At 37.8% G+C, this 24329-nt stretch overlaps 1 protein-coding gene across 1 annotated transcript in view; it reads left to right on the top strand.

Moving 5' to 3' along the window:
• Positions 1-24329, top strand: part of Dcaf10 (DDB1 and CUL4 associated factor 10) — a 50366-nt gene that overhangs the window by 1313 nt on the left and 24724 nt on the right. Inside the window, exon 2 of the mRNA XM_042695993.1 lies at positions 12043-12156. Within this exon, the coding sequence (XP_042551927.1) occupies positions 12043-12156 (114 nt within the window). The remainder of the gene's footprint in view (positions 1-12042; positions 12157-24329) is intronic.

Here is a 24329-nt window from a genome sequence, read left to right on the forward strand (position 1 = left end):
TTTGCATCTGTTAAGAACATCAGCTTTTTTTCTTAGCTGATTAGGTACTTGATGTTTGGTCTCGATATACTTTGGAGAATTTGAAGCATGATGTCTTGAAGCCGGGCCGCGGTGGCTCACGCCTGTAATCCTAGCTACTGAGGAAGCTGAGATCTGAGGATTGCAATTCAAAGCGAGTCTGGTCAGGAAAGCCCAGGAGACTTATCTCCAATTAACCACCAGAAAACTTAAGAGCTCTGTGGCTCTTAAGTGGTAGAACGCTAACCTTGAGCAAAAGAGCTCAGGCCCGGCCCTGAGTTCAAGCTTCACAGCAGGGGAAAAACAAAAGAAAGTATCTTGTTTATATTTAAAACCCTGTTCTGTGAGTACACAGTCCAAGAGACATGTCAGGAAAAAAAAATTGCACACAGTTCCACCCTGTAACGACAGTTAATTCTTATCACATCAAGGCCTCAGAGTTGGGAGTATTTGTTTAGTTCCTCCTTCAGCAAATGTTTCTTGAGTACATGCTGTGTTGTAAATGTAGGGATAACATTGATGGTGACTAAAATGAAAGCAGTTCCATCCCTAAGCTAATTTTGGTGGAAATATGTGTCCATTTGCGAATCTTTCTTGAGCAGATAAACGCACACTTGTCACCTCCTGGCAGGTTCTGGCAAGGACTAAACCCTATTCTTAAAGCTCCCTTCTTCCTCCAAGCACCGACTCTTCTATTCCCTATATCCTCTCTATAACTTTCTACCTATACTTTATAGGACTTTGCAGAAGTTGTGTTTGCCCTTTGAAGATGGTGTTTTAGGTACAGAATGGTGATGGTAGAATGAATTAGGAAAATTGAATTCAAATTTGCAAGGGCTATTAGAATGACAGATAATGCTACCCATAGTTCTTATTTGGATCTGGACTGCATTTTCCCAGAGACATTTTAAAAGGTGGTTAGGTATTCTGATACTTACAATAATAATTCAACAATTTTTAGTGACACTTATGAAAAGTTTAGGCAATAAATGAGCTAAACAGCACTGTGATCCAAGATTAAATGGATTTCAAGAAGCTGGGTGCTGGTGGTTCATGCCTGTAATCCTAGCTATTATGGAGGCTGAGATCTGAGGATCATAGTTTGAAGCCAGCATGGGCAGGAAAGTCTGTGAGACTATCTCCAAGTAATCACCAAAAACCCCCAAATAGAGCTGTGGCTCAAGTGGTAGAGTGCTAGCCTTGAGCAAAAAAGCTCAAGGACAGTGCCTAGGCTCTTGAGTGCAAGCCCCAAGACCACCAGCAAACACCACCCCCACCCAAAAAAAAGAAAAGAAAACAACCCAAGGATTCCAAGGAAATTTTCCTTTTATTTTTAATCTAAACATATAACCATACCAATTTGTAGCTTGCCTTGTTTCCTTACAGTATATTGTGAGCTACTTATGTTAATGAGTAATTTTAACAGTGTTTTCAAATTTTTCATTATCTTAAAATATCTGTGAACAAATCTTTTTGATTTATGTCCTTAGAATGAATCAGATATTAAGATTTTATTTATTAAGGTTCTGTCTGTGAAAATCCTACCAGTTCTCATTCCTCTCAAACATGTGGAGGTTCCTATCATCCCATACTCTTGTCAACACTGTATATGACCACATTTTTTTCATCTTTGTCAAGATAAAAGTAATTCAATTTTTGCTTCATCTATTCTTAGGCCCGACATGTACACTGGAGCTAAAGTAATTTTATAGACAGATCATTTGTCTGTATTTATATCAGTGAGTTATACATGCTTTAATCATTTTGCCAAATAGACCCACTGTCACTTTCAAGGGCTTCTCAGTACAGAGACGGATCAAAAAAAAAAAAGAATCTGAAAAACTTTCCTGTTCTGGCTGGCTTTGAGCCGTAGTTGTTAGATCTTAGCCTTGTGGGTTGCTAGGATTATAGGCATGAACCACTGTATGAGGCTTGAAAGTGTTATTCAAAAGGTAGGTGAGATGCCAGAAGGAATGAAAAACAAAGAAAATAGTAAATATGTTTGTAAAACTAAATGTCTTTGAGATGAACAAAAATGGAGCACAGAAAGACAATATATAATGAAGAAATACTGTAAGTTCCTGATATTTTTGACATATATATTTATTATGATATATAACTTTAATAGGAATACTAAAATTCTCAAGGAGCCAAAAGTAAGAAAATATAATTTTCACACTAGTAGAAGAAAATGTAAAGAAAAAAGGGAAAAGTTCCAAAAGAAGGCAAGAAAAGGAAAATCAAAAAGGGCAGGGTCGTGTAGTTCAATAGCATATATAATACATATATGAAGTCCTGAGTTTGATCCCCAACACTACACAATAAAAAATAATGTCTAATAAAAAGTATAAAGAGTAGCTAAAAATCCAAATAGTACTTGTTAGAATATTAAGGTACTAAATGTTCTTATTAAAGTACAAAGATTACCTCGGTATGGCGGCATATGCCACCATAGTCCTAGCTACTCAGGAGTTGGAGGCAGAAAGATTACTTGAGTTCAAGGCCAGTCTTAACACAGTGAGACCTTATCTCAAAAAATAATAAAAGACAAAGATTGTTCAATTACTGGAGCGAAGAAAGTAAAAGGATATGAAGAGGTATCAGACACATTCTAAAGAAAACTGGTAAACTATGTTATTATAAGAATAAAATTTGCTTCAAGAAAAAAGTTACTAGAGATAGAATGTCTCATCATAACAATGAAAATTCAATTCTCTGAATATGTGCCTGTAGATTTTAAGTGAGTCTGAACTTGAGTAAGTCAAAATTTGATATTTCAAAGAGAAAAGCAAATTTGCCATCATAGAGAAAAAATTAAAAAATTTTAGTGTACATCATTTAGTAACACACATATAAGGGGATACACAATATATGAACATTATCATTTCAAATCTTTAAAAAGCATTATAGAATACTGGGTTCATTCCTAATATTAAGCTAGTATGTACAGTAATTCAGCTGTACCAGTGATTAAATAATGATTTATAGCCATAGTTGTTGAATAGTTATTTCTTCAGTCTTGTTAAATGTCATCCTAGCACATCAGCTAGCACATTATTTGGGATTTCCTAGAGTAATCCATTATATAGTAATTAAAGAGTTATAAACTGGCACAGCAAGTACCTATCAACAAACATCTCCCTGGAGAACTATGGACTGTTGTCTATGTAATTGTTCCTTATCCTTGCTTGGCACCTCCCGACCTCTCCCTCTCCCCCATGTGTGTGTTTTCTGTGTTTTAATCTGTCTATGTCTTTGTCTGTCTGTATGTCTGTATGTATGTTATTCATCGCACACACAGGTGCCCATGCCTGGTCAAATACCCAGGGATCATCTGGCTTCCCTAAGAGTTTGGAGCTACTTAACTTTCTCAGGCATTCTCTCTCCTCACCTCTCTCATGGTCGCTTGTGGATGTGCTGCTTCTGGAGAGATCAGAAATGAGAGCAATCAAATGAGAATAGTAATATTTCTACAGGCATCATCAAACATGATCTCTCTAGGCACCAAATATATTCTGATGGAGGAATAGAATGCACAGCAGATGAACCAGGCCAATGGAAACAGTTTAGGGATGAATGTAGATAAATATAAACTCCTGGCATGAAAATCCCTAATTTTTAATAAATCTCTTTCGTTGACTTGTACCATTATTTGATGGGGTAAGTTTGCCAAAACTTATTGAATGCCTGTTTACCATAGGCATTAATAGCTCTTATTACACGAATAAAAATGACCACCAAAATAAATGTTCTCCGTGCTAGGTTTGTTTGGTTGGCTACCTGAGAAACAAAAAGGTCATTAAATACAAAGGATTTGTACCCTGGCTTATGTGCTTAACTGTCTGTACTCCATTAACCTCATCTGGGCTGAGGGATTAACTTTAATGTAATCAAGTGTGATATGTCAAATTATTTTGTGACTATAATTAAACAGTATTGAATATATAAAATTGACAGTAAACTGAAGAGCTAAAAAAATTGTTTATTGTAACTTCAGTAAAAGCTGAAAAAGGATTCAGCACCATTTTGTTGATATTTAGAGTGATTTTTTTAAACTTAGGACTACAAGTTACTTAACTAACCCTTAGAAGGCTTTTATGTAATTTTCTATTCAGATAAGAGAGTCTAAGTCAAATCAAAGATGATGAGTATCATTTCCAAAGTTAATAAGCACATGTAAATTGGTAATTTCCAGAAGGTAGTGCATCTAGCATATTTTGATGAACAATTTCAACTACAACTAATATGACCTAGTAAGCACTTTTATAATCTAGGTGTTAGTTTATTTAGAAAATAAACAGTTGTGGTTTTTTTGGGTCCGGTTGTGGGGCCTGAACTCTGGGCCTGGGCACTGTCCCTCAGCTCTTCAGCTCAAGGCTAGCGCTCTACCACTTGAGCCACAGTGCCACTTCCGGCTTTTTTTTCTTTTTGCTTATGTGGTGCTGAGGAATCAAACCCAGGGCCTCATGCATTGCAAGGCAAGTGCTCTACCACTGAGCCACCTTCCCAGCCCGGTTTTTTTGTTTTTGTCTTCTCTTTTTTGGTACTGGGGATGGGACCCAGGACGTTCACTTGCTAGGCAAGCGCTTTGCCACTGAGCTACATTCCAGCCCGAAAATAAACTTTTATTTATTTATACTACCAGTGATTATTTTTTTTTTTTGAGGGGGTGGCTGTAGGGCTTGAACTCAGGGCTTGGGAGCGTTCTCCCTGAGTTGTTTTACTCAAGGCTAGTGCTTTACCACTTTGAGCCATAGCTCCACTTTCAGTTTTCTGGTGGTTAATTGGAGGTAAGAGTCTCATGAACTTTCTTGCTTGGATCCTCAGATCTCAGTCTCCTGATAGCTAGGTTAACAGGTATGAGCCACCAGCACCTGGCTGATCAGTCTTTCTGAATATACTTGACTATATGTAGCTGCTGCCTCATGCTTGCTGTTTTCAAACACAAATACATGTAAGATTTTTACATACAAGACCAACAAAATTTTTAAATGTGTTACTATTAAAGTGTTACACAGAGGTGTTACCATTTCATAAATCAGGTAATGAGTACATTTCTTTTCTGGACAGTGTCATCCCTTCTCTTGCTTTGCCCCAGTTTCCTCCTCTAGTCCCTGCCCACAAGTTACATAGTTCATTTTCCATATAGTGTATACTGGATAGCATGATTGCGTTCATTCACTCTTCCTCTCTCCCTTTCTGTACCCCCTAAAAAGAAAAAAAAAAGCCTAAAAGCAAAACCACAGAATACCACCAAAAAAGCCCTAAACGAAACAAAACAAAAACCCATGTTTCCATTTCCGGCAATTAATTTCAATAAATATTATTTTAAATGTTCAAAGAAGTTACACTTTTGAGTTCCTCCCCTAAGGGCATCCTCCTTTAGGATGACAGTTTGTGTGTGAATGCCTAGAGTCTTGTATAGGTTATCATGTCCAATTATACTATTTATCTAGCTTCCACATACACATATGAAAGAAATGTGCTGTTTGTCTCTCTGAGCTTGGCTTAACTCACTTAACATGATTTGTTATAGGTCCATACATTTCCCTGCAAATGACATATTCTTTCTAATGGATGAGTAAAATTCCATTGTGTATATGTACCACAATTTATTAATCCATTCATCTATTGAAGGGCATCTGAGCTGTTTCCATAGCATGGCTATTGCGAGTAGTGCCACAGTGAACATGCATGTCAAGTGTCTTTACAGAATCCTGACTTGTGATGTTCTAGGTAGATGCCCAAGAGTGGTATGGCTGGGTCCATAGGGAAGTTCTATATTTAGTTTTTTGAGGAATCTAAATCGCCTTCCAGAGTTGTTGTCTTAGTTGACATTCCCACCAACATTCTAATAGGGTTCCTTTTTCCCCACATCCCCACCAACATTTGTTGTTGTTGGAATCCTTGATGTTGGTCTATCTAATTGAGATGAGATGGAATATTGAGGTTATTTTGGTTTACATTTCCTTTATGGCCAAGGATGTTGAGCTTCTCCTCATGTGTCTCTTTGCCATTCTTTCTTCTTCTGAGAACTCTCTCTTTAGCTCCTTTGGCCATTTATTAATTGGCTTATTAGTTTGGAGGGTGGTTAATTTTTTTAGCTCCTTGTGTATTTTGGATATTAGGCCTTTGTCAGATGTATTGCTGGTAAAGATCTCCCAGTCTGTTGACTGTGGTAGAATGTTTGGCTTGCATGTGTGAGGCCTTGGGTTCAAGTCCTTAGCACCACATAAAGCAGAAAAAGCAGGAAGTGGCACTGTGGCTCATTTGCTAGAGTGCTAGCCTTGAGTTGAAGAGCTGAGGGACAGTGCCTAGGCCTAGAGTTCAGGCCCCATGACCGACAAAAAAAAAAAAAAAAGTTCCTACATATGTCTGTAAGTTCTAATGTTTCTCCTAATCCATCTTGCAGTAGTTGAAGTTTCAGGTCTGACATTGAGGTCTTTGATCCACTTTGAGTTGATATTAATGCTTCTGACAAACAAGTATCCACTTTCCACTTTTAGTTTTCTGCTTATGGATGCCTAGTTTTCCCAACACCAATTATTGAAGAGGTTATTTTGTTGTTGTTGTTGTCAGTCGTGGGGCTTGAACTCTGGGCCTGGGCCCTGTCCCTCAGCTCTTCAGCTCAAGGCAAGCACTCTACCACTTGAGCCACAGCGCCACTTCTAGTTTTCTGTGTGGTTTATTGGAGATAAGAGTCTTACGGAGTTTCCTGCCTGGGCTGACTTTGAACCATGATCCTCAGATCTCAGCCTTCTGAGTAGTTAAGATTATAGGCATGAGCCACCAACACCCGACTATCTTTTATTCTACTGGATATCTTTGGCTTCTGTCGAATACCAGATAACTAAGTATATAGCTTTATTTCTGGGTCTTCTCGTTTGTTCCATTGATCTTCTTCGGGCCTGTTTTTATGTTAGTACCAAACAATTTTGTTATAGCTGTGTAGTAAAGCTTGAGCAAGATCATTGTTTTTTGTGTTTGTTTTAAACATTTGCTACTAACTAGTTTATTATAAAGAATGTTACAAAGAAAGAATAAAGAAAATAGAAGAACAGGACAAGGTAGAGGGGAAGAAGTTTGGAGCCTGCATGTTCTAGGTATGTTGTTCACTAGGAAACTTGTATATTCAACTTTCTACAAGCTCTTCAGACCCTGCCTTTTGAATTTTTAAAAAAACTTTATTGTTAATACAAAGGTGATGCACTGATGAATGAAATCAGATAATGAATATATTTCATTTTGGACAGTGTAATACTTCCTTTTATTCTCTCCCAGTTTTTCCCTCCTGTACCCAGCCACAAGTTATATAGTTCATTAAAAAAAAAAGTTTTATTGCTAGGTGCTAGTGGCTCACGCCTGTAATCCTAGCTACTAAGGAGGCTGAGATCTGAGGATGGAGATTCAAAGCCACCCAGCCATCCGGGCAGGAAAGTCCATGAGACTGTTATCTCCAATTAACAACCAGAGAACCAGAAGTGGTATTGTGGCTCAAAGTGGTAGAGCACTAGTCTTGAGCTGAAGAGCTCAGGGACAGTACTCAGGCCCAGAGTTCAAGCCCTATGACCAGAAAATTAAAAAAAAAATTATTGCTGTTATAAAGGTGATATACAGAAGCATTACAGTTGTCAGGTCTTTTTGGACAGTGTACCCCTTATTCTCTTCCAGTTTTTCCCTCTTGTCCCCACCTACAAGTTGTATAGTTCATTTTCAACATCATGCCTAATGAATACCACTGCTGCATTTATTCACTCTATAGTCCTCCATTTTTGTGCTCCTCTTAACCTCTCCCCCAAGACAGAAAAATGAACAGACAAGAAAAAAGAAAAAACATCCTCTTGTCTCTATTTCCTGGAATTCATTTTGAGAAATTTTTTTTTTAATTTTTTTGTTGGTCATGGGGGTTGAACTCTGGGTCTTGGTGTTATCCCTCAGCTCTTCAGCTCAAGGTGAGTGCTCTACAGCCATTGTACCACTTCTGGTTTTCTGAGTGGTTTATTGGAGATAAGAGTATCTTAGACTTTCCTGCCCAGGCTGGCTTTGAACCACGATCCTCAGATCTCAGCCTCATGAGTAGCTAGGATTACAGATGTGAGCCACTGACACCCGGCATATTACAGATTATTTTATATGATCAGAGGCACAGAGGCATTAGCTCTGTGTTCCTTCCTTAAGACTATCCTCTTCTAGTTTCACTGTATGTGAATGACTAGAGTGCTGTATAATTTATCATGTGTTTTAGATCTAGCTTCTGCATATGAGAAAATGTGCTGTTTGTCTCTCTGAGCTTGGCTTATCTCACTTAACATGATTTTTTTCTAGATCCATCCATTTCCCTGCAAATGGCATAACATTATTCTTTCTAATGTCTATGTAAAATTACATTGTGTATAGGTATCCCTTTTTTGGATCCACTTATCTATTGTGGGGGTATCTAGGCTGTTTCTATAGATGCCCAGGAGTGGTATGGCTAGGTCATAGAGAAGATCTATATTTAGTTTTTTGAGGAACCTCCAGACTGCTGTCCAAAGTAGTTGTATTAGTTTACATTCCTATCAACAGTACAATAGGTTTCTTTGCCATTCTTATTCCGATAAGTTCCTTGGCCCATTTAGTGATTGGTTTATTAGCTTTGGGAGCTCCTTGTATATTTTGGATATTAGGCCTTTGTCAGATATATTGCTGACAAAGAGCTTTTCCCAGTTTGTTCGGCTATCTTTTTAGTTTGATTTAATACCATTTGTCAAAGTGTCTCTCATATCGGCCATGCCCCTGGGAATCTTCAAAATTTTCTGCCTGTGCCTATGAGTACTAGTGTTTCTCCTATTCCCTCTTGCAGTAACTTTAGTAACTGTGGTCTAATGTTATGGTCTTAGATCCACTTTGAGTTAAAATCAGTGCATAATGACAAACAGGGATTCATTTTTAGTTTTCCGCATATGATTGCCCAGTTTTCCCAACATCAATTATTGAAGAGGCTATCTTTTTTCCACTGTATATCTTTGGCTATCTTATAACTGTAAGTATATGGTTTGCTTTCCAGGTCTTCTAGTCCGTCCTATTGATCTCTGAGTCTATTTTTTGTTGTTGTTGTTGCCAATACCAAGCTGTTTTTGTTATTATAGCTCTGTAGTAGAGCTTGAGGTCTGGGATTGTGATACTACCTGCATTGCTTTTTTGCCTAGAATTGTTTTGGTTATTCCAGGTCTTTTCATTGTTCCATATGAATTTTGGATTGTTTTCTTTCTTTCTTTTTTTTTTTTTTGGGGGTCCGGTCATGGGGCCTGAACTCTGGGCCTGGGCGCTGTCCCTCAGCTCTTCAGCTCAAGGCTAGCGTTCTACCACTTGAGCCACAGCGCCACTTCCGGCTTTTTTCTTTTTACTTATGTGGTGCTGAGGAATCAAACCCAGGGCCTCAGGCATGCAAAGCAAGCGCTCTACCACAGAGCCACCTTCCCAGCCCCTGTTTTCTTTATCTTGAAGACCACAAAATTTAAGATTAATATAATACAAACTAGTTTTTCATCACATGTTAGAAGTTTATGGATGTATATGTATCCTAGGGCTAAGGGTGAACCAAGTAAATAGACTTCATAGAGACTAAAGATGAACTTCAAAGAATTCCTTAGGAAGATCTTATTATAGGTATCTGGTTGAACTTGCGTCCCATAATGAAATGTAAAAAGATAATGCCATTCGGTTCTTTGTATGATTTTTGTAGTTGTTGTATTAATAGTGGGTGGACATTCAGTAAAAAAGTATCCTGGCATACAAAAACATTAGTTGTCTGAACAGCCAATAGAACTGATACATCATAGAAATACAGCCCTAGCAGGGGCTGGGAAGGTGGTTCAGTGGTAGAGCACTTGCCTTGCATGCATGAGCCCTGGGTTCAATTCCTCAGCACCACATAAGCAGAAAAAAAAAGCTGGAAGTGGCGCTGTGGCTCAAGTGGAAGAGTACTAGCTTTGAGCTGAAGAGCTAAGGGACGGCGCCCAGGCCCAGAGTTTAGGCCCCACGACCGGACCCCCCCCCCAAAAAAAAAAAGAAACGAAAAGAAAAGCAATACAGCCCTAGCAAATCCTGACAGACCTTTCTCAGTACATTTTACAGATACTGATAAAGAAATGTATGACTTGCTAACCTAATTTTCTCCCTTAAGTTTCATGATCATTCACGTTTGTTTTTAACTAGTAGTTATCATTAAAAATATGTTTTTGGAATTCTTTCATGGCCATTCAGAAGTTTGATGAAATCTCTCCTCATTCCACTGTCCCACTCAGGACATGAGTAATCCCTTTGCTCACTGTTTCCACACTTATGCACTACCTACTTGTTAGTCACTTAGACTCTGTCTTAGCTATCAGATTAATTTATGGTTTCATGGTGCTTGTATTTAACCCTTATTTTAGGTAATAATAGCTACAAAGCACAAGAGTAGTGATGCTGGCAATTGGAATATGCCAAAGAGAAGCCAAAAAGTTCATCCTTTAAGTGAAAAGGTGAAGTTTTGTTTTGTTTATTGCTGGTATACAAAAATGAAACTGAGTTTTAATATTGACTACTTAATCATCATCAGTCTTGTTATGTTTTGGACATATCCTCCAAGAATAAGGTACCATGGCTTATATAATCATTTGTTCCCTCCTTCAGACAACTTTAAGTTACTTTCTATTTCTCCTTTTTACAACAAAGCATATTTTATATGTGTATCTTTACATTTATATATATTTCTGTCAAATTAATAGAAAACATTGCCAAGACAAAAGGTATGTATGTTTAAAATTATAATACTTCAGAGATGCTCTTCAAAATGCAACCTGTTCTAGTTTACACTTCCTCTGTTACGTCTGAGAGAGTACCATTTTCTAATTTTTTTTGGTTGCTATTGTGTTTTTAAATTTGTTTTGGTGCTGGGGTTTAAACCCAAGGCTTTTCACTTTCTAGACAGTTACCACTTGAGTCATGCCTCCAGTCTTTCTTTTTTAACTGGTTGTGGGACTTGAACTCAGGGCCCGGGCACTGTCCCTGAGCTCTTTTGCTCAAGACTAGCACTCTACCACGTTGAGCCACAACTCCAATTCCAATTTTCTGGTGGCTAATTAGAATGAAAGTCTCATGGACTTTCATGTGCGGGCTAGCTTTGAACCTTGATCCTCCTGAGTAGCCAGGATTACAGGCATTAGCCCCCAGCATTCAGCTTTCTTCTTTCTCCTCCTCCTCATCCTCTTTTTGTTGGTCATGGGGTTTGAACTCTGGGCCTGAACACTGTCCCTCAGCTCTTCAGCTCAAGGCTAGTGCTTTACCACTTGAGCCACTGTACCATTTATGGTTTTCTAGTGGTTTATTGGAGATAGGAGTCTCACGGTCTTTCCTGCCCGGGCTGGCTTTGAACTGTGATCTTCAGATCTCAGCCGCCTGAGTAGCTGGGATTGTAGGCGTGAGCCACCAGCGCCCGGCTTCTTCTTCTTCTTCTTTTTTTTTTTTTTGTTGGTCATGGGGCTTGAACTCTGAGCCTGGGCGCTGTCCCTCAGCTCTTCAGCTCAAGGCGAGCGCTCTACCACTTGAGCTACAGCGCCACTTCCAGTTTTCTAGTGGTTTATTGGAGATAGGGGTCTCACTGTCTTTCCTGCCCCGGCTGGCTTTGAACTGCGATTCTCAGATCTCAGCCTCCTGAGTAGCTAGGATTATAGGTGTGAGCCACCGGCGCCCGGCTCAGCTTCTTCTTTTTTTTTAAACTTTATTTTTCAGATTGAATCACCTACTTTTTGCCTGGGCTGGCCTTGGACTGCAGTCATCCTGCCTGTTTCCGCATAGCTAGGATTATAGACATGAGCCACCTACGGTGCCTGCTGCCATTTTCCAGTGTCCTTGCTAACAGTAAATAGTATCAATCTTTTACATATTTGCTACTAACAGAAACATGGGCCACAAAAAGAGTTTTCATCTCTATGTAATTGTAAATGAATAAATTAGAGAATACTAGAAACCCAAACAAAATAAATATGTTATTGTTTCCAGGTCAGTGCTGACAGTTGCTTGTGAACAGACTGAAGTTCTGCTTTTTGACCCTATATCTTCAAAGCACATAAAAACACTCTCTGAAGCTCATGAAGACTGTGTAAATAATATAAGGTGAGTATGATAGTGAAAAGGCAAACTTGTAAATTGTGATGTTTTCTTTTGGAAGTTAGTATTTCATGCCTTATGGTGCTAACTGATCCACATAATTGGATTGTGATTCTAATTCTTGGTGGAACTTATTCCTTTAATTACAAAATTTACTGTCAACCTTTTTGATTGGAATCTTTCTGAAATTGTTCACTTCCATGGTTTTTTCTTTCCTTTGTATAGCAAGGTCATAATTCTGAACATCAGCCATGTATTCTACTAGTAGTTTTGCTTTACATCTCTCATCAGCATCCCAAAATCCAAACCACTGACAGTAAAATACACATCTATATCGAGAAAGCTTCTTTGTAGTATTATTGGAAGCTCTTTAAATTCTCAACAATTTTTAAGTAAGTACAGATGAACAGTTTGGTGGATTAAAATGCAATTATTGAAAGGATGGCTATATATACCATATAGCAAATGGTTGAGATAATATAAGATAAAATCATGATAAAATTATATAAGCATGAAATGATATAGAAAAAATAGAAGGAATTATTTTTTAATGTTAGCAGTTTAATTAGAATGGGTGGATTACCATTGATTTTCCTACTTGCTAACCTTTATGAAATGAGATTATATTAGTTTTATAATTAAAACTTTTGATGCTTAAAAAATGTAAAGATTACTTCTAGGCAAGATCACATTCTGAGTTTTGATATTTCTCAATTGCTTCAGATACTTAGAGTGGTAGATTAAGTAGCATATAAGGTATAGCAAGTTTCTAAAACAATATAATAAATACCCTGTGGGCCAGACACAGAGCTTTAAGCAGGACTGAAACCACAAGCCCACTAGGTTTTCATTCTAGGACCAACAGTTAGTAGTAAGTGATCTTATCAGGTAAAAGGATTAAAAAATGCTAACGTGTTTCATGTGATGTAGGAACAAGAATCAGAATCACTACATGAAACCCAGATTTTGGTTGAGATGTCTGTCTCATTAGTGAAAAACTGATAAAAGAAAAAAAAAGATTACTTGGGCTATAGATTTTAGCTGATACAATCATAGCCTCCTCAAATGAACCTGAATTAAACTACTTGCTGAGTCACTGACTGAATGTACATGTGTGATCCTTACAATATTATCATGGAACTGGAGCCCTGAAAAATCATCGTAAAGCCTGATTGGATTGGGGGCCCAGATGGCCAAGTAGAGGCAACTCTAAAATAATTTAAAAGGAAGAGAGAGAAAAGAAAGTTAAAAACTTTTCATACTTAAGCCAATAACCAAATTCATGAAGACATCTAATATTAAGATAATAGATTTCAGCCACCAGGCCTGGCATGGTTGCACACATCTGTAATTCTAGCACTTGGGAGGTAGAGATACAGGGCTGTAAGTTTAGAGCAGGCTAGGCTTCACAGCAAGTTCAATGTCAAGCTTAGCTATATAGCACAATCCTGTTTCAAAAAGCAAGGATTAGGAGTATGGTGTAACTCAGTGGCAAAGTGCTTGTCTATCATGTGTAAAGCCCTGGACTCAACCTACAGATCTCAAAAGCTAAAGAAAACCCACCAGAACAGACATTTTCTTTGGAAGGAATTAATTTTAGACAATAGTCCAAGAAAGACTTTATTTAAAAAATAAATTATTTATTTTTTTTTGACTAGGTAATACATGCACGTGGTACAAAATTCAAAGGTACAAAAGGGTAAACAGTGAAAAGTAAGTCTATTTCACCTCTGTCGCCTAGCCACCCAGTTTCCCTCCCCAGAGGCAACCACTGTTACTAATTTTTTGCTATCCTTTCTGAGGTAGTTTATGTGTGTACAAGAATATATATACATATATACACATGTGTGTATACATATATATGTGTTTATATACAGACACATACATATACTTTTATATAAATGGTAGCATTCTACACATATTTAAATGCCTGCCTTTTACACTAAATATATTTAGAGATCATTCTGTTTACTATCCATGGGATGATCTTACCCTATTTAACAGTTGTATAGTATTCCATTGGTTGAGAAAAATGTTTAAGCATTTTTAACGTACTCAAAGGAATAAAGAGAGCTGTTAAAAAGTGCTGAAAATTATAAAAGAGGTGAAACAAGAACAGGTTAATGATTAAAAATTAGTTGGTATGTAAAAACTTGGAAATGTGAGAGGGAGGTTGTAAGTGTAGCTTTGTGATAGAACACTTGCTTAGCATGTGCAAGGCCCTAAGATTGATCCCTAGCATTGTTAGAGAGAAACAAAATAGGAAGTTGGTGCTGGAAGAGGCATGTCTTGATTTTAGGTCTGGTAGTATAACTCAGAGGTAGAACAAGTGCTTAACATGTTTGATGACCTGGGTTCAGTCCTAGCACCAAAATAAGAATTAAAAGTAAAAACTTCAATTGAAATAAGCCCTACCCTTTTACCACTGATGAATGTATTGGTGGATTGGAAAATAGTACTAATCCTAACACTGGAGAGGTTCAAGAAGGAGGATCTGAGTGGAAGGGCAGCCCTGGCCTACACATTGATATCCTATCTCAAAAAGAAAAAAAATACGTTATTTAATATGCTATGTCCAAAATATTTCAACATTAATCAGTATAAAAATTGTTGATTTTTTTTTTATTTTTTATTTTTTCAAGAAATGTCTTTGAAATCCTGTGTGTATTTTTTTTTCTTTTTTTGGTCAGTCGTAGGGCTTGAACTCTGGGCTTGGGCGCTGTTCCCTACGCTCTTCAGCTCAAGGTGAATACTCTACCACTTGAGCCACAGTGCCACTTCCGGTTTTCTGGTGGTTCATCGGAGATAAGAATCTCAGGGACTTTCCTGCCTGGGCTGGCTTTGAACTGCAATCCTCAGATCTCAGCCTCCTGAGTAGCTAGGATTACAGGTGTGAGCCACTGTTGCCCGGCTCTGTGTGTATTATTTTTTATTTTATTTTATTTTTTTGTCGGTCCTGGGGCTTGAACTCTGGGCCTAAATGCTGTCCCTCAGATCTTCAGCACAAGGCTAGCGCTCTACCACTTGAGCTATAGCGCCACTTCCCTTGTGTGTATTTTTTTATACTTACAGCACATCTCACTTGATCCAGTCCACATATCAAGTATTCAGAAATTAGATATGACTAAATGACTGCCATATTGAACAGTGTAGCTCAGTTTCAGACAGTGACAACAAATAGGTTGAATGTTTGAGGGAGTTTTGTTCAGTGAGGGACTATAATATATAAGGCCCATATTATATTTAGACACATTTATTTATTATTGTGCTGGCCCTGGGGCTTGAACTCAGGGCCTCATGCTGCTCCCTGAGCATTTGTGCTCAAGGCTAGCACTCTACCACTTGAGCCATAGTTCCATGTCTGGCTTTTTTGGTGCTGATTGGAGAGAAAAGTCTGATAGACTTTGCTATACATGCTGGCTTTGAACTGTGATCCTCAGATCTCAGCCTCTTGAATAGCTAGGGTTACAGGCATGAGCCATCAATGCCCAGCTTTTCAGAAACTTTTAGATCAGTACGTAATTAAATGTATACAATGAAAGAACTAAAAAGACCTAAAATAAGGATAAACAATTTGTAACTCAGAGGCAGGAGTGAATTTGATCAGTTTAGTAGAAAACAGAAAAGTTTAAAAAAGTTTTAAGTATTTAAAAGAGATGATAAATAGAAAACAAGAAATAGAAAGGGTTCCAAATACGAGTGAGTGACAATATTGACCCAGTACTGGGGCTTGAATTCAGGGCCTCACACTCTTGGCTTTTATTCTGATGGCTAGCACTCTACCACTTAAGCCATGCCTTAAGTTCTGGCTTTTGTTTTGTTTTGTTTTGTTTTTTTGCTAGTCTCCTGTATTTCTCTGTCCAGAATGGCTTTGAACCATGATTCTCAGATCTCAGCCTCCTGAGTAGCTGGGATAATAGGTATGAGCCACTAGCAGCCTGCTTCATCCCTCCCCTCCCCTCCGCTCCCTCTTTCCTTTCTTTCTTCCTTTCCTCCCTCCCTCCCTCCCTTTTTTCTTCCTTCTTTTCTTCCCCTCTCCCTCCTTCCTCTTTCCTTCCTGTCCTTGATGTTTTGTACTCAAGGCTAATGTTCTACCACTTGAGCCACAACTCCACTTGTGACTTTTTTTTGGTAGTTAATTGGAAATAAGAGTCTGACAGGCTTTCATGTTGGGGCTGGCTTTGAACCACAGTCCTCAGATCTCAGCCTCCTGAGTAGCATGAGACACCAGTGTAAGACTACGTCCTTCATTTTTAAAAGGCACAGGAGGGCTGGGAAGGTGGCTCAGTGGTAGAGCGCTTGCCTTGCATGCATGAGGCCCTGGGTTCAATTCCTCAGCACCACATAAACAGAAAAAGCTGGAAGTGGCGCTGTGGCTCAAATGGTAGAGCACTAGCCCAAGAGCTGAGGGACAGTGCCCAGGCCCAGAGTTCAGGTCCCACAACTGACCAGAAAAGAAAAAGGCACAGGGAGAGCTGGGTTCTAGTTGAACATTGGCCAAGCAGGCCCTGAGTTCAATCCTTAGTACTACAAAAGAAAGAAGAAAGAAAAAGGCACAGAGTCAGTAATTTATAAGTTGAAAAATAAATGAAATCATCAAGGGTTAGGGTGTGGCTTTAGTTGAGCCACCTGCCTGGTGAGCAGGAGTACTTGAGTTGAAACCCAAGTGCTCCAAAAAAGAAACCAACAAGCTGGTGCCAGTGGATCATACCTATAATTCTAGCTACTCACGAAGCTACTGACAATCTGAGGATTGTGGTTCAAAGCCAGCTCAGGCAGAAAAGTCATGAGATTCTTATCTCTAATAAATTACCCAAAAAGCCAGTCAAGGAGCTGTGGCTCCAATGGTAGAATGCTAGCCTTGAGCAGAAAAGCTCAGGGATAGCATCCAGGCCCTGAGTTCAGCCCCAGTACCAATAACAACAAAAAAAAGTGAAAAGAAAAAAAAATACTCATGTAACTGTAATCCCTCTGTACAGTATCTTTACAATAAAAAAATTAATAAAGAATATTTAAAGAAAAAAGAAAAAAAAAAACAAAACCAGAATCATCTATGTATACTTTTCAGATGTATGGATATACCAGATATTGCAACCTCCCTCTCACATATACTCTCAGAAATGAGAAAAGAAACCTGATGGAGATTATCAATATCAAATGAAAGATTAAAGCCTAAATAAAGATAAAATACAACAGTACATATTAACAAAAGGAAAAATAAACTTAAAACATACAATAATCAAGATGTATTTTCCCTTGATGGTACTGGGGTCTGAATTCAAGGCCTTGTGCTTACTAGTAAGGCAGGCACTCTACCACTTGAGCTACTACATCAGTCCATAATCATGAACTTCCATTTCCATACACCTTAAACATTACCGTGAGTCAAGTGCTGTGGTTTGTACCTGTAAATCCTACTTACTGGGAGACTGAGATCAGGAGGATTAGGAACTAAACCAGGGTTTCCTGCTTACTAGACAAATGCCTTACCACTTGAACTACAACTCAGCTCTCCCTGTTTCTTTTAATTTAAAAAAAAAAAAAAATATATATATATATATATATATATATATAATCTCCAGGTCACCCTGGGCAGAAAATTTGTGAGACTTTCTCTTAGCCAATAAGAAGCTGGGCAGGATGGCATATGCCTGGCATTTCAGCTATGAGGGATGCATAAACAGAAGAGTGGAGATCCAGACTGACTCAAGAAAGGAACTAAACTCTATTCAAAAAATAATTTACAAACAAAGGAGGAGGCAACAGTGCTTGATAAGAAATGTACTCATTACCTTGCTCATGTGATTGTAACCCCTCTGTACAGTATTTTCACAATAAAAAAAGTTATTAAAAAATAATTTGCTAGCTGGGTGCCAGTGTCTCATGCCTGTAATCCTAGCTGCTCGGGAGGCTGAGATCTGAGGATCCTGCCATCTGGGGTAGGAGAGTCTGAAGACTTATCTCCAGTTAACCACCAGAAAACCAGAAATGGTGCCGTGACTTGAAGTGGTAGAGTAGTGTGAGCCTTGAACAAAAAAGCTCAAGGACAGCACCCAGGCCCTGAGTTCAAGCCTTGTGACTGGAAAAAAAAAATGCAAAAACAGTTGCAGATGTAGTTCAAGTGGTAGAATGCCTGCCTAGCAAGCTCAAAGCCCTGACTTAAATTCTTAATGCCAACAGTAACAATAAAAACCTTGAAACATACAAAACGAAACAAAAACAGTTACAGTTCCAAAATCATAGATTGAAATTTTAATAGCTACTCTATATCTAAAATTAGTAAATCAAGCAAGTTAAAAATTATATTGTAGAATATTTTTAAATATCCTAAATAATCTTTCTACTAAGAACACAAATGTTGGGTAAAATATATATGTAAATATGTGTATATTTTAATATATAGTTGAGTGGCTAAAAAAGGAATCGTTATGCCAAAAGTGAAATGGAAGGAGGAATGCAAAAAAGTGAACAGCTCTTCAGCTGGCTTTTATCCTAGAAGCATCTGCCAATTGCTGGTGACCCTGAACTTCTGTTTTGACAGGTATGAGGAGCAAGGGACAGGAGAGTTAATTCTAGAGTAGTAGAAGACTGCATAAATCTGGAAACCCAAAGAGCTTACTTTGAACATAAAAGCAATGAGATATACCTCTCTTGGTCTAGATTAGCATCCAAAAATCTCTGTGATTATATAACCACAAGTTAATGTGTTAGAGAACAAGGATGTCCAAATTTACACTACCATTTGGCTCCAAACCTCCAACCAGCAATTTTAAATTGGATCCAGGTTGGAAGGCTGTCAGGTACCTGTAAAAAAAAAAAAAATGCAAATTGTCCCTGGAGAAGAAAACTTACGATAATAAATAAGTGTATTCTCCCCAAATTACTCTTACTAATTCAACAGCAGAGGTATTACAAATTATTCGGTGGAAAAATAGAGAGGAGGGAGTTGGTTATATGAAACAAAAATTTAGGCTGGGCATCAGTAGCTCACACTTACACTAGTTACTCAGAAGCCTGAGATCTGAGGATAAGGTTCAAAGCCAGTCTGGGCAGAAAAGTCTTTGAGATTTTTATCTCCAATCAACCACCAAATAAACCAGAAATGGAGCTGTGGTACAAGTGGTAAAGCACTAGCCTTGAGCACAAAAGCTGAGAGACAGTGCCCAGGCCCTGAGTTCAACCCCACAATCAGCAAAACAAAGCAACGTATAAATGTCATTTTCTACATGGCAGGACAGGCATGTAATGCTTCTCATTAGCTGCCTATGGCCCATCTTCTGTATTGATAATTTTGTATGGTCCATGAATGATGTTACAAATATCCTAATGGTCCTTGTCAGAAATAAAAGGTTCTCTACTCCTACAGCTTTAGAAAAAAATATAGAACATATTTGGTAGGGCACTAGCCATGAGCAAAAAAAGCAGAGTAAGATTATGAGACCCTGAGTCCAAGCTCTAGTACTGGCACCAAAAAGAAAAAAGGAGGAGGGCTGGGAATGTGCTTAGTGATAGAGTGCTTGCTAAACATGCATGAAGCCCTGGATTCAGAAAGCCAGAAGTAGTACTGTAGCTCAAGTGGTAGAGTGCTAGCCTTGAATGAAAGAAGCTCAGGGACAGTGCCCAGGCCCTGAATTCAAGCCCCAGGACTGTCAAAAAAAAAAAAAAGAAAAGAAAAAAAAAAAGGAAGAGGAGGAGAAGAAATCATAACAGTATAAATAGATATATAGGCTTATAGGAAAAGGTATTTATTTTTCAATATCATGACCAAAAAAAAGAGATTAGTATCCAGAATTAGTATTCAGAATATATAAGACCTGTGGCAAAAATATGCAGAGAATTATAGGAGAAAAACTAGTGAATAAGATAGAAATATTTTCAAGCTTAATTAGTTATGGCAATGAAAATAAAAGTACAAAATATTTTCAGAGATGTTAAGAAATCTGAAACCTTAAATATTATTGATAGGATTATATTTATTGGTTAAAATTATTTTGAAAAGCAATTTAGCAAAATATGATAAAATTGAAAATTATGCTACTTTCTGAGAAATGAGTGCCCATGATAATTAACCAAAGGTGTGTTAAAAGGGAAGGTTCATTATAGCACTGTTAGTAATAGACAAGGGTTTGGAATGAGTTGAATGTCCATGAAAAGGAAAAGAGGTTGGTAGACTCTCAAATGGAATACTGTACATCTGTTAAATAAAGTCATCAACATCTCAGAAACAAGGTTGAGGCAGAAAACCTAATTGTAGAATGAGCTATACATTGTGATACCATTTATATAAAATTTGAAAACTTTACAAACATTAGCTTGATGATACCTACAACTGTGCCTTTTGCACAGTGGATGCTCATTAAATATTTAGAAAATATATTAATGACAAACAATATAAGTTATTGATGGATATATACATAATAATTCTTGATATTCAAAGCTTGCCTGGGGATTGACAGTAAATTTTGGATAGTGGTTTCCTCTGGAGAGGGCAAGGGGAGGGGACTGGGATTGGGGAGGGATATACAATTATTTCAGCTGTGTTTTGTAAGATTTAAAAATACCTGAAAGATAACAAAATATTAGAATTTGATAAAGCTGGGTGGTGGGTATCACAGGTGTTTGTTATATTCTTTGCAGTTTTTTATTTCTAATTTATAATTAAAATTTTTCTTATCTCAAAAAGAACAGACTTGGATCAGATTGTTTGTCCCTACTCAAAACATGCTGGCTAATCTATTAGTGTTTGTTCTTTATCAATGTCAGCTTTCATTTGCTACTGTCAGTGTGCCTGCCCTAGTTCCTCAGACCTACAAACTAGAATCTTCTTCTGATCTGTTGATTAGAAAAATGGATTTTAAATCTTATTTAGAAGTACATATAACTTAATAACATGAGTTTAAAGTAGGGACCTAAAGGGTCTTCTGGTGCATGAGCTTAAGTGTGAATTTCTTAATAATTCTAACTTTTGAATGCAGTATTTGCCAAACTTTCTTTGAAGCAATTTTCATATATTATATTGCTCAATCACTTATTTTTCTACTCTTTTTGAATAAAAATAATTATAAATATATAGCCCAGATTGACTTTGAACTTGTGATCTTCCTGTCTCATTTTGTCTAATCTTTATAGTTTAGCTATGTGAAACAGTTAATAGACTTGTTTTAAGGGCTAAATAAACTGCAACTCAGATAAGGAGACATATATTAAATGGTAGAAGTATACTCATAGAATATGAATTAGAATTAATAGTTAGAATTCATTTTATTAGACTACCTTTCAAAGGTTCAGAGATGTGGACATATATTTTCTGGTTTAGTTCTGGGTAGTCATTTTGTACACACTTGATAATGTCTTCTAGTTCATAGTTTTGTAACTTGCTTATCTTGTAAAATAAAAATAATACTGTTGTAGAGAATATTTTCATTACCTCATGTTTAGGGAAAGGAAAAAAGGTATACTTTAAATATAAACACCTATTTATTGTATAGGCTCACTTCTCATTCATGAAAGCTTTTGTATTTGGATTTAAAGGTCACCCACAATTATAAGGTTGCACACAGAAGCCTCAAGGTCACCATAAGAATATTTACTTACTGATGTGAACATCTAAAATGACTCACAGTCTATGTCACCTTCACTATCTGTCTCTGGATGATTGCTTATCTTCTAACAATATAATACAAACACAGTATTTAACAATGCAAACATGACATTTATATTGGAAACAGGTGTCAGTGGCTTAAGCCTATAATCATAGCTACTCAGGAGGCTGAGATTTGAGGGTCTGGGTTTGAAGCAAATCTGGGCAGAAAAATCCAAGAGACCTATAGCTCCAATTAACCAGCAAAAAAATCTGGAAGCAGAGACATAGCTCAGGTGTTAGAGCTCTAACCCATGAGTGCACCAATATAGATAGATAGATAGATAGATAGATAGATAGATAGATAGATAGATAGATAGATAGATAGATAGAGATATTGCAAAGGATCTAGAATTCTACACAATAAATACTTCTGAAAAGTTGTGAATATCTCACAATACTAAGGGAAAGCTGTTAGGAAAATCGATAAAACTTAAATGTTTATACATAAATGACAACATAATATAAAACTCAAATGTGGAGAAAGAATGTTCAATAGTAATTTTGTTGTAAAGATTATTTTTAAAAACCCAACACAATTTATTGCTGTGCTAAGAATTTGTATGTAGCTAAGTAAATAGGAAATTTTTATTTTCATGAGTTTTAGTTGAGTTTAATTTTTTAAAGGTATTCAGGTTTTTTTACTTGGAATGAAATATATGTACAGCTATTATAATAGTTTCTTTTTCCTCTCTTTTGCCCACTGATGATGAACTCAGTTTATGCAAATCTATAATAGTCATATGTTAAAGTTTTATGGGAACATTGACTTGTGATTTCAAGACACTTGAATTTCAGTATATGTGAAGGATTGTCACAGAATGTGGCAATCCTTTCATTTATCACAGAATGTGGAGTTATAAATGCAATTTTTAACTTAGATCATGCTGAGTTTTAATTGGAGAGGACTGGGCTACATCTCTGAGAATTTGTCAAACATTTCCCATGCTCTACATCTACTTATTTTGGATAAAAATTATCCTAAATATTTTAGCTAACTTCGTCATCTATGCTATTATTATTCTAGGATTTAGTCTCTTTAGCAGTGATTTTTGTTGTTGTTGTTGGTCATGGGGCTTTAACTCTGGGCCTGGGCTCTGTCCCTCACCTCTTCAGCTCAAGACTAGCACTCTGCCACTTGAGCTACAGGGCCACTTCCAGTTTTCTGGTGGTTTATTGGAGATAAGAGTCTCATAGACTTTTCCTGCCTGGGATGGCTTTGAACCGAGATCCTTAGATCTCAGCTTCCTAAGTAGCTAGGATTACAGGCGTGAGCCACTGGTACCTAGCATTAGTCCAAAAAATTTTAACAAGTAATATTTTGGGACACAAATAAGCCAATTAAAAAAAAAGTATTGAGTTTTTTTTTTAAGGTGACCTTATTTAAAAATTATTTAGGGCGGGGCTGGAAAGGTGGCTCAGTGGTAGAGCACTTGCCTTGCATGCCTGAGGCCCTGGGTTCGATTCCTCAGCACCACATAAGCAAAAGAAAAAAGAAAAAAGCCGGAAGTGGCGCTGTGGCTCAAGTGGTAGAGTGCTAGCCTTGAGCTGAAGAGCTGAGGGACAGTGCCCAGGCCCAGAGTTCAGGCCCCACGACCAGATCCCCCCCAAAAAAAAATTATTAGGGCTAGGAAGGTGGCTCAGTGGTAGAGTGCTTGCCTTGCATGCCAGAGGCCCTGGGTTCCATTCCTCAGCACCACATAAGCAAAAAGAAAAAAGCCAGAAATGGTGCTGTGGCTCAAGTGGTAAAGCGCTAGCCTTGAGCTGAAGAACTGAGGGACAGCTCCCAGGCCCAGAGTTCAGGCCCCACAACCGGACCCAAAAAAAAAAAAAAAATTATTAGCTTTGGCCAGATGTTGGTGGCTCACACCTGTAATTCTAGCTACTCAGGAGGCATTGATTGGAGGATTGCAGTTCAAAGCTATTCTGGACAGGAAAATCTTTTCTGCCCATGAGAATCTTACCTACACTAAACTACCAAAAGAGCCAAGTCAAGCTGTGGCTCAAGTCATAGAGTACTAGCCTTCAACAAAAGAAGCTCAGGGCAGCCGGGCGCTGGTGGCTCATGCCTGTAATCCTAGCTACTCAGGAGGCTGAGATCTGAGGATCGCGGTTCAAAGCCAGCCCCGGCAGGAGAGACCGTGAGACTCCTATCTCCAATAAACCACCAGGAAACCGGAAGTGGCGCTGTAGCTCAAGTGGTAGAGCGCTCGCCTTGAGCTGAAGAGCTGAGGGACAGCGCCCAGGCTGAGTTCAAGCCCCACGACCGACAAAAAAAAAAAAAAAGAAGCTCAGGGCCAGAACTCAGGCTCAGAGTTCAAGCCCCAGGACTGGCAAAAAAAAAAAAAAAAAGAAGAAGAAGAAAAGACAAAAAATTAGCTTTCATTTCAAGATTTATTTTTCTATACTTTTGGCATTAAAAAGAATATAGTTATTAAAAACTAAAAAAACTGATTCCCATTTTACTTTATTTTTTAACAAAAATCTAAGTTTGAGAATCTAGTCACCTAAGACATCTTCCTAAAACTCTAATTGTCTC

Source organism: Dipodomys spectabilis, unplaced genomic scaffold (genome assembly GCF_019054845.1).
Source record: "Dipodomys spectabilis isolate Male_0828 unplaced genomic scaffold, ASM1905484v1 ptg000006l, whole genome shotgun sequence".
Classification (NCBI taxonomy): domain Eukaryota; kingdom Metazoa; phylum Chordata; class Mammalia; order Rodentia; family Heteromyidae; genus Dipodomys; species Dipodomys spectabilis.